At 40.0% G+C, this 11,290-nt stretch overlaps 1 protein-coding gene and 1 long non-coding RNA gene across 8 annotated transcripts in view; one reads left to right on the forward strand and one right to left on the reverse strand.

The window, feature by feature from the left end:
• Nucleotides 1-11,290, forward strand: part of EXPH5 (exophilin 5) — a 90,636-nt gene that overhangs the window by 65,385 nt on the left and 13,961 nt on the right. For 3 of the 7 annotated variants that reach the window (XM_025214100.1, XM_025214099.1, XM_025214098.1), the window contains 3 exons: nucleotides 1,645-1,805; nucleotides 5,093-5,258; nucleotides 9,984-10,041. In XM_025214100.1, coding sequence (XP_025069885.1) covers nucleotides 1,712-1,805; nucleotides 5,093-5,258; nucleotides 9,984-10,041 — 318 coding nt within the window. In that variant the 5' untranslated portion in view covers nucleotides 1,645-1,711. Of the gene's footprint in view, nucleotides 1-1,644; nucleotides 1,806-5,092; nucleotides 5,259-7,223; nucleotides 7,279-7,385; nucleotides 7,487-9,983; nucleotides 10,042-10,994; nucleotides 11,249-11,290 lie in introns of those variants that run through there. The other 4 variants (XM_025214102.1, XM_025214103.1, XM_006032356.3 and 1 more) reach the window with 4 other exon arrangements.
• The window catches only part of LOC106722700, a 19,562-nt gene continuing 18,168 nt past the window's right edge, over nucleotides 9,897-11,290 (reverse strand). Inside the window, exon 4 of the long non-coding RNA XR_003096004.1 lies at nucleotides 9,897-10,018. This is a non-coding gene — a long non-coding RNA (uncharacterized LOC106722700). The remainder of the gene's footprint in view (nucleotides 10,019-11,290) is intronic.

Genomic DNA, 11,290 nt, shown 5'->3' on the forward strand with positions numbered 1-11,290 from the left:
ATAGAATGGCCTGGCAGGCCGCATTCGACCCCCAGGCCACATTTTGCCCACCCCTGGTGTAAGAGCACATGCACTTCCCTGAGATGGGGGGTTTACTAGGGATTCAGATGGAAGAGTTTAGTGGGAGCCCTTATTAAAATATTGGCATTACATCACTTGTCTGCACACGGGTCATGTTCTTCACTATCAAAATTAGCTAGCTGGGTGTGGAGTAAATATGTCTGTGCCTATGATCAGGTCCGTACATAATATAGTATGAAAGCCAGTACTTTTGCAGTTCAGGGGCACAGTCAGGATTTTTTGCAATATATCTTATTCTTTTATATTTAGATAAATTCTATATTCATATGACAACTTATCTGGAACAAAACCTGAAGCCATTATGCAGTTTCTCTTTCAGTTCATGATCTTGTCGTGGGCATGACCTAGACATGGGGGGGGGTGTCAGATTCCAGGGGCTAAGGGCACATGCCTGAGAAGTCTAAGAGCTGATGGGGTCAACAATATTAGGAGCCCAAGAGCCAAAAGGGTCATAAGCTGGGTAGAGTCAGGGAGCGAGGCAAGATTGTGGGCTAGGCAGACGTTCAGGTACGAAGAGGGGCATCAGGGAACAACAGAATGAATGACAGGTAACTGGACTAGGGAAGAGAGGACTAAGGAGCTGAGCTGGATTAGGACACTCAGGGAATCAAGACTGGGAATCAAGAACCAGGAGCACTGAGGGCTAAACAAAAAATCTTATGAGAATGCCAAAGGTCACTGCAAGCAGCCACAGGCAGTTGCTTAACTGGAATTAGCTGGGGGCAGCTGGCACCTCCCAAGCTAGCAGGGCCAGCTGGGGGCTTGCATGGCTGCCTGCCACTCCAACTCCTGATAGCACTAGTTGCATAATTTCCTTCATGTTTACTCACATAGTTTTCTGCTTGGGAGAAAAATGTTGTAGGTTGACTAAAACATGTATTAAATGTACAACAAGCTATAGTGCATCAAGGAAAAAAAAGACAAAATTGTGATAATCTTGTTTAACAGATTACATTTAGTGTTTACTATTATCTGGGTATGTATTTCTATTACCCACCTGAAGCTTGCTCCCCTACCTTGCTGCATGCTGTATAAAACACAGGTTTTCCCTCAAAGTGTTTCTGACAAATGATGGGAACAACCCTATTCTTTCTTCTATGTAAATGAGAGGGTGAAAATATCAAATTTTGTTTCAATATAATAAATATTCTTTGAGCTATTGACCTCAAAGATTTCTAATCTTGGCTTGGCTTCAGTAAGTTTTAAGGTGTACACACAGTCCTATATGGTCATGCATTTTGGTCCCAATTCTGTATCACAGAAGGCTGGAATTCTTCATGGCAGTAACTAACTCAAGCCATATGAGTAGTTCCACTGATGAAAAATGTTAGGCACATAATTAAGTACCATACTGAATTGGAGAATTCAACTCCCATTGAAGTCAAAGGGTATCTTTCCATTGACCTGCACAGATAATGCCCTCATTTGTTTGTTTTTATGAAGTCGTTTGATTTTTAGGTATTAACCATAACCACAAGGAGATGAAGGATTCCTAGTGAGGAAATGGTAAATTTCTAAATGAGATGAGGGGGGAAAAACCACAGTGATTTTGTTTTCTTCTAGCAAACTTCAAAAGAAAAAGCCAGATGTAACAGGACAGCAGGGAGTCACTGGAGAATGGTTTGAAGAAATGGAGGAAAAAACCCTTCAGAATGACACTGAAGGTGTCAGCAGAATGCTAAAACAACCAATAGGTCACCAATTAAAGAAGACTTCGAGAAACAGTGAGTCAGAGTTTTTTTCAAATTCCTTTCTTATGTGAATGTCATCAAAACAGTGCATCAAAGTTTCTCCATGTTCAGTGAGAAGGAAATTCTGGAATTTTGTTAGATTCTTTCTCACATCAAAGCTTTAGCAAAAACACACCCTCGAATGAAAATATATTGCTTTGAAGCTGATTGTGTTAAAAGCACAACACATTAGCAAGCTCTTTGTATATCTTACCTTAGTTATGATAGCTGCAAAGATCATAAGCAAATACTACAGTAGATGTTATCTGATGTAAGCAAAAACATCAGCTTCATATAAATGATTGTAGTCTCAGAAATAAAAATTAAAGGTAAATATAGTTAAATAATTAACTTTCACAGGCAGATCTTTTTTAAGGGATGGAAGAAATGGAAGTACTTTAAGATAAATGAGGTTTTTGTTAAGCTAGGTAGATCTCAGTGGCTAATAAAGATTTGGAGGAGTAGAGTTTGAATGTATCTGAGTAGATCCTTGGCTGATCACACAGGCTAGGAAGTGTGAAAATGAAAGTGTTAGGTTGTCTGGGTGAGGATCTGATACTGTATTAGACTGATCTGATTGCAGCTGTGATACAGCCGTGAGAGGTCTCCTACTTAGGGCGGGGATGAGTCTTAATTTGAGGCATAGATGCCAACAGGGAAGGATCCAGGATTTGCCAAAGGTGGATGCAGGAGCAGCCACCTGCATTGCAGGACTGGCTGCACCCCCACTTCCTCCCCCCCTCCCAGCTGAACCATGGAAGTCTGGGAATTTTTACCTGGTTTGACGACTTTAAAACAATCCTCCCCCTTCTCCTCTGTGCTCAAAAGCATGTCCCTGCCTTTTTCCTCCCCTGCTTGCTGCTGCTGCCTTCCCCACTGTCTTGGGAGTGGGAGTAGCTTCAAAACCACTCCTGCCCACTCCAGCCAGGCTGCATGGGTCCTGGGCTCTGTGACAGCAGCAGCAGCATGGGGGTTGGGGGTGGTTTCCCACCCTGGCCAGTCCCCTAGGAGTAGGTGTGGGGCGGGGGGACCCCCCCTACCTATCTCTGCTGCTGTTCCCAGCTGAGCTCAGCCCACATGCAACTCCACTGAAATAGGCAGCAGCAGCTTTGAAATTTCCCCATCCCTGGACAGCAAGGAAAGCCCTCACAGCAGGGAGGGGAGGGGACAAGACATGCTTTTGACCATGGAGGGGAAGGGGAGAATTCTTACCTGCTTTGGGGATTTTAAAAAGTCCCCAGAGGCTCCTGTGATGCAGTCCAATGCAAAACTGGGGTGCAGTCGCAGCACTGCACCCCATCTGGATCCACTCCTGGCTGCCAAAGTGATTGGTCACTAATGCTCTGAAGTATCTTTTCCAATCTACAGCCATGTATTTTCAAGAGCATTGTATCCTGCTTTTCCATTCACATCTCTGATACAACTTTGTGCTTTGGCCCTGTCACTTTCCAGAAAAACACCATCAAATAGCTGGAAGCAGCATCATATAAAGCAGATATGCAGTTTATACAAGCTACTGCTATGTTGTTGTGTATCCATTTCAATTCTATATCTTGTCTTCAATACTATAACGCTAAGATGTTGAGTTGTCTCTCAAACTAGATGACCCAAAACAGAGACAAACATTGAAAAGCACTTTTAATTTTGGAACCGTGCCCAGCACCCTGTTCCCTGAGTGTTGCTTTGCTTTCTCTGTCCTCTGTGGCACTTAGCACCAGAGACTGAAGTTTGTTTCATTACTCTGTGAACAATAATCTGGTTATCATTCCCCTCCATTTTCAGTGGCTTTTAGCAAGAGGACATCATTCATGTTCCCATTAAAGAATTCTCCCACTTTTCATCAACTCCCATGCCTGCAAACAAAAGGTTTTTGACATAATTTCTAGGAAAGACAGCTTATATAAAATAAAACATTTTAGATGCATTAAATGTAGCACTCATGTCCCTAGATTGGAGTGGTGAATCCAGTGGAAGTTGGGCTGAAAAACGTTTAATAACATTCAGATACCTAAGTACTCGTTACTCTTGTATAAGTAAAAGTGGAGTTGTCCATCTAGCCTAGTCATTTATAGCATGGTCAGGTCTGTGATATTGGAGTGCCGTACACATTTGAGGTCTTCTTTATGGATTTGGTTGAGATTTACAAAAGTGACTGGTGATTTTGGGTGCCTCTGTTTTTGAATGCCTAAGTGGAGAAAACTTAAAATGGGTATGAATTTCGCAAGGTAGGTGGCCATGTTTTCTAAAAACTATTTACCTTTGGAAAATTTTGAACCCGTTCTGTATCTTACTCCCCAGAAGTCAGCATGTGTCTGTTCTCTCTTAAGTGATATCACTAATATTTGCATATATCTAGCATAAAACATATAAGGAAAATAAGATGTATGAGTGTGTGTGTGTTTAGGTTGGGTGGGGTGGAATAACTTGCAGACCAGTGATATACATCATAAAGAATCACAAAAGGGCTCAGCCTCTCTTTGCTTTCTTTCAAGGTCATTTTTAATCATAGAGAAATAGGACTGGAAGGGACCTCCAGGTCTAGGGAAAGAGGGACAGAAATTATACATAAACTGATATAAGTGATCAGAAACTGGTTCAAATCTGTAATACAGCAGAAGTTCAGGGCACATAAACCACTTTCAAAATGGTCAAAATTGGTTTAAGATAAGTGGACGGATGGATGTAGTATCGGACTTAACTGATTTAGGTTAAATCAGATTATTGAACTTCTGTCCCAGATCCCCTCCAGATTCAAGTGCATAGTCCCCTAGCATCCCAGGCTGCTTTGCACCTCCCCAGCAAACTGTCCCTTCGCCAGGTTGATGGGCTAGCCTTGGCATAAGCTGTCTACTCTGGCCAAGCAGGGAGGTATGCTCTAGCACCCCCTGGCTTCTGGCCTGGGCCACTACAGGCATGTGGCTGCATTTCTGGAATCAAAAGTGAATGTCTGTTCAGTCTCTTATCAATTCAATCTATGCAGTGTAAACTAACCTTCAACAATTGAATCAATGCAGCTTTGGGCTTTTTGACTGTTTATACTTAGCCCAGAGGTCATCTAGTCCAACCGCCTGGCTCAGACAGGATCATCCCTATCCAAATCATCCTATACAAATCCATTGTCTCGCCTATTATCAAAACTACAGTTAACCCTGACAATAACAGATTGCTTTCAGCTGTTATTCAGGCATGCAGAATTATTGTTTATTTTTTTATATTTTAGAAATGTTTACATTTGAGAACAACTGGAATTAGCTATCTGCAATATTTTAACATTTTTTTAGATCCTAATGATTTGAAAATGCCATCTCCCCCAAATCCACAACCACAGAAGAATGAAAAGAACACCTCATCTTCCATCCTGGGATTTAGATCCCCTTTCGCTTGGCTCTTCTCCTTCAGAAAATCAAGGAAGCACACTGGAAAGCACCAAACTCAGGAGCAGCCACAGTGAGTTATAAGTGGAACATACTTTCATTCTACCTGTCTATGGTAATCAGAAAAAGAGGACACAGTGTCCATGAAACTTTGTGTCTACATCTAAATTAGGCATTTCTCCAGCCTCAACTTCTTTGTGTGACCCAGGAGGTTGACGATTTTATTTGATCAGATGAATAAAAGTTACCAGTTAAATGTCAGAAAGAATAAAGACTCAGGAGCAAAGAAGAGTTAAATTCCCAACCCCTGATGAAATCTAGCTCTCTCAGGCTTTCAACAAGATTTATACATTGCATGGCTGTTAGTCTCCGGTCTATTGCAATATATGCTGTCCATCAAGTACTTTCCCCATGGGATATAAATAATGGCTTCAAGTAATTGTTAAGCATGCTGGCAATACTTGCTGTGATATTATAATATTTATTTACACATAGCAGAGTTTAGAGGCCCAAGCCTGGATGTTTTCCAGAAGTGTTTTAAGACGTTTTTACAGTAAAAACTTTGTTATCTGGCATGAGTGGAGTAAGGAGGTGCTGGTTATCTAAAGATTCCAGTTATCTGAGAGTTATACTGGCAGCTGGCCCAGTGGGCAGGTAAGTTTTCTTCGATCTACTTTCTTTTATCTGTGCACAGGGCAAGGGCAGGCTGCAGCTGTGGGTTGGGCTCTGCTCTCTGCCTCTGCACCTTGCTGCCGCTGCTTTGAAAGTGGTGCAGCGCCATGTGCATCCCGCTGCTGGGCAAGCCAAACAGTGAGGTGGGCCAGTCCCAGCACCCAGCGCCTCCGGGAAGAGCCTGGTGCTGCCCTGGCCTCATCCCGCCAGCACAGATCTATTAAATTCTGGTTAATAAAGTATTCTGATTAGTAAAATGCTGGTTAAAATAGCTTTTACTGTCTTTGGGCAGGGTTTTAGCAAGCAGGGTTAAGTTCTGGGTTACTGTTTTATTACTTTGTATTTTATTTTAATATTGTATCTGTTTTTATAATTTATCTCATTTTTATTATAAGCTACTTTGAGTCTTTATTGAGCAATTGCATTATTGAGCATTTGAGCAATATGTAAATCAAATATACACATAAATTAATAATGAGGTAATACTGGACACAAGGATAAGTAGCTGATGTAACACACCAGCTGACCATTTTTGAGTTTCTTGTATTGCAGTTGAGGAGAGCTTTAAGGAAGCATTTGTAGTGGATAGGGGGGTGGCTTTGCACATGTTTGCTCCTGTGATGTAGGTCAAGGCAGCCACAAGTAAAAGCACAGAAGTGAAAATACTTGAAAATTACCAGTCCCTTATGAATGTTGGAAAGCAGTTAGTAGCTGTGTCACAACACATTCCAGCAATGCCACTTGCCTCCTTTTCCTGCCCCACCCTCAATGTGACCCCTGCACTAGGGGCTGAGAGCAGGACTTGTATACAGCCTGCGCACCATTTCTATTCAACCGAGGAAGGCCCTTCCATAGGGAGTGTTCAGGGGCCCAGTCCAGCCCCCTTAAGGGCAGAGTAGTGTATAGGTATTTGGGTAACTAAAAGAGAGAATCAGATTCCAGGAAAATGAAAGAGGAAAGGCCCTGGGACATGAGACCATATAAAATCAAAGCTGAGGAGACTTTACATTTTGGGCTTCTCTATTTGGCAACTTTGACAAGCATTAAAATAACATCATTTAAAGAGCAGAAAGGTAAATAAATATTGGCCATACCTCCTGCTTCAGTTTTCCTTATTATTTATTTGTTTTCATTTTTCTACATAAAATATAAATCAAATCTCTGGCTCAGGTTACCTTGAGTCATTACAAGGCCAAGTTTGAAAAATAAACAGCAAAGCTATCCTGACGTGTGCCTTAGCTGATTGCTAAATGTTCGAGTCACGTCTCCCTGTAGAAAACTTCTCCACCCTCTTTTAGGTGTTGCCTTGCCATGTGATTTGCTTTATGTATAGACAAAGCATTAAAAATGCTTTCCCTGTCACCAGGCAGAATTATTTGGCGAGTAAGTGAAATACAATAGGAGGCAGCACTGTAAGCCATGTAAGTAAGTCGGACTGGCAGAAGCCTGCAAATAACAAGGCATTAATGACTGTTTAGATGATTTTTTTGTACAGAAGGGACAGTCTTATCAGCTCAGCTGTGGTGGTTGTTTTGCTATGGGAATAGTTTATGGAAGGCTGCAAAAAAAGTATATTTACGTGGAGATAATTAAGATGCTAATAAAAGGTTTGTAACATCATAGCTTTCAGTAAGTAAAACCTATGATCATTTTCAGTTCCAAGGCATTTGATGTTCTTTCTCATTCTTACCTTCTTCTTATAGCAGGTTGAAATAGAGGTTATATTGAAAAAGAAGTACGTAGTTAAACTTTGTGTAGCCATCTGTCTTGAGCATGTTCGTATGATTTGATTGGTAGCTAGTTGACTTCTTGTGCAATATTGATAAGACTTCAAAAAGGAAGTAGATTGTAATCTGATACTGGAGAACCCAGAGATGGGCAGTGGGAGGTTAGAGCTTGAGTGACACTATCACTTTGCCGTGGAATCTGGGTCATGGGTTTTATTATTGTTAAATGCAGTTGTGCTTTTAATCGTGCACTCTGTAGTCATCCATTTTGCAACAGCTACCTGGCTTCCTGTGTCAGAGCTAGCTAAAAATAAATAATAGATTGTAAACAGCATTTAGAGGCCAAAAGCAGGGGAGGGGGGGAGTTAAATTATGACTTATTTCTGATGTTGCAAAATACTTACCTATGAGTAAGCAGAACTTTCATTTCTAAATGCTAACAAACAGGAGGAAGCCAAGAGAAGAGCTAGAAAGACGATTGGTTTCTTCAGGCACCCGCATAAAAATAATTTATTATTTAAAGAATGTTAACAGTTAGGATGGGAAGGAATGATTTATGGTTGTGCAGCGGGGTATTACCATGAGGATTCAGAAATTAGAAGAGTAAACATTTAGCCAAATGTCCAGAAAGGTTTTCTGATTGAGGAGGTCCATCAGAAAGTGTAATATTAGAAGCCTAACTCTTGAGATAATTAAAACTGAGAACTGCAGTTGGAAATGAACTGTGTAGTAGACTTCTGTACCAGCAGAGCTGGGCTAGATGACATCTAACATAGCTCTTCTGATTCTGAAAGAATGAGAGATTAAAATAATTTAAGAATGATTGGAAATGATTGCACGATGCCGGAAAACAAAACTAGACACTACTGGATTTGGTTTGATGAAATCTTTATTAAAATTCTGAAATATCATCGACTCAGTTCTGAGTCCCAATTTTGCAAACCACACTTGCTTTAAGCAGCAACTGCATTGAGTTCAATAGAAATACTGCTATTAAAATTAACTGCTATTAAGAAATTAAGGCATGTTGATTTTAGACTCTTCGGCCTGATCCAGAGCTCACTGAAATCAATGGAGTTTTTTCCATTGACTTCAGTGGGTTTTGGATTAGGTGGTATGTCAGTGAGAACTTCTGCTTTTAAATTCATCGTCACAAAAGCAAAAATGCTGGACTTTTCAACTCTTCTTCCCTGTCTGCAAACATATTGCAAATAAATGACAAAGCCCTTTGGGAGGAAAGGCTCAGCCACAGAGACCTTGCCAAGAAACTAGTTTACACTTGCTTCTGAAGCACGATAAAAGAGCAAATGAAAGTCTTAAGGAACTGAAAGAAAAGGCCCATGCAAAAAGACTTGATTCATAATGACAACTACACACACGCGCGCGCGCGCACGCATGCGCAAAGAAACTCCTTTAAGAAACAAGTTGCTTAATGGAAAGCAGTTGAAACCAAGCACAAATTAAGTAAAATTCCTTTCAGTGTGTTTGGAGGGCCTATGGGGTTTTTATTTTCAATTTTTAAAGTTAGGACTGTGATCTGAATGAGCCTTTTGTTCTTTTGGTGATATGATTGATTTCCTCATGTTAATTAAGAACAGTTTTCTGGCTATATGGGGAAAAATCTATCTCACCTCCTTCCCATATTAATAATCCTATAGAAGTCCGTTGCAATATTTTCTTTAGTTATTGCATATTTCCTTTGGTATTTTTAAATTTATTTTAGATGTATAATAAAAATTGAGTAGGTGAAAATGTATTGACATTTTTAGAGTCTTCACAATCCCTTATAATTTTGAGGAAAAAAAGATTAATCTAGTAGTGTGTGCTGAAGATTCATAAATTAGGAATATTTTGGATGGTGGGGGTGGGGGAGACCAAATTCCAAAGGTCCCCAGATTCCACTGCCAATTGCTCCTGCACTTTTATATGACTAGGACACCCACCTGATTTCAACTATAGCAGCATGGTGTAAGGAGTCTTCCAGCCTCAGGCCATGTAAGGCTTTATAGATTATAGCAGTGCCCTAAATTCTTGCCAGCACTTAAGAAATTGTTGACATCTGTAAAATGAACTAAGATTACAAAATAACTTCTTCTATTAAAATGCTGGGTGCAAAGCATTACTTTATTGCCATTAGAAAAGTGTACTTGTCCCTAACCTGAGGTCCCTTCTTGGCTCTCAGTTGGAACATGCACAAATTGACAGATTCAAGCACCCTTTTTCTAGGGGTGGAAATAAACATTAGGATGTACTTGAAAAACAACATTTTAATCTTGGGGATAATTCATAAAACATATTTTGAAAAGTTTATTGCCATGTATTAGAGCAAAACAGCTGTCTGTTTACTCCCTTGTATTGTGTTCCTCTTCAGCACAGCAACTTAAATTCTTCTTTCATAGATATGACAGCTTTGCGCAGGGTGCCCATACAGCTTCTGAAGTGGAGGAAATGGCAAAGGTAAGTAACTCAGTAACTTTATTGTCATAAATGTTTAAAGCAAAGGACATTTTGAATACTAGATCCTGTTCTTTAAAGAACTGACTTTGTGCCCAGGATTTTCACAGTATTCAGACAGATTCTTACAGTTCCATTTTGAGAAAAGAGGCACAATTCATCTGTAATGCTAGTTAATTGGGTAAGATGAATTTCTCCCATTTTCTGTATAAGCCTGTATTGCTCTGAGCAAATCCAAAGTCTAGCTCCTGTACTGAGGTTTCAGTTCTCTTTAACAAAGAAATTATCTAATGGCTTTCCAAGACAAACCCAAGGTAGAATTAGGGAATAGTAACTAAAAAATAAATATTTAAACTTACCTTAAGTTAACCTCTGCATTTATTTACAATGGTTAAGTTTTGTCACATATAAGCTTACAAAGAGGTCAAACACACATTTGTGTAGCTTCTGCCTTTTATGCTGCTATTTAAAACCAGATGCAGATATTTCAGATATATTTAGGACCATAATTTGCCACCCAGCAATTTCAAAATAACTGTTTCCCTACTAAAACATTTCTCAGTTTGTAAAATACATGCCTATAAACAATGAACAAGGAAACAGATTAGTCTCTGCTGTAACTGAAGTGCACTCTGTAGAATCAATAGAATAAAACCCTGGATAAAGTTAGCCCAGTATCTCTGTTTTAGAGCCATTTAATTGTTCTGAAGTATTATCATGCACTTTATCTTAGTGTGCTATATTATGTAATCAGAGAGGAGACTACAGAGGTATGGAACAAAAGTATGCAAAATAAATGGCAAGACAAGGTAAGTTGGCCACCTCTACTCCCCATCTCATACTTCAAGAACAAATATATTTCATGAAAGCTAATGGCAGTAGATTTAGAGTTGATAAAAGTGCATAGTCTAAAGAACTTGTTACAAAATGTATCACTGAAAAAAAAATCATAACAGGATTCAGAGGAGATCTGGACATTTATATGAAGGACAGGAGCATCTAGGTTGGACTTTTCAGAGGAAGAGGGACAGATCTTCAACTAGCATAAATCAGAACAAGTCAGTGGTGCTATGCCTGTTTCCACTGGCTGATGATCTGACTCCAGCGGTGACGGAGAGATATGGAACTCTAGTTTCCAGCCTGATCTGCTGGGCCAAAGATGAAGCTGAGCAACCACCTGGTTTGGGACGGTATTCAAATCTAGGACAAGGTTTTTTGTTAGTTTTTTTATTTTAAACCCCTGTTGAGCAGA

The sequence above is a fragment of the Alligator sinensis genome, unplaced genomic scaffold (genome assembly GCF_000455745.1).
Source record: "Alligator sinensis unplaced genomic scaffold, ASM45574v1 scaffold702_1, whole genome shotgun sequence".
Taxonomy (NCBI): Eukaryota; Metazoa; Chordata; order Crocodylia; family Alligatoridae; genus Alligator; species Alligator sinensis.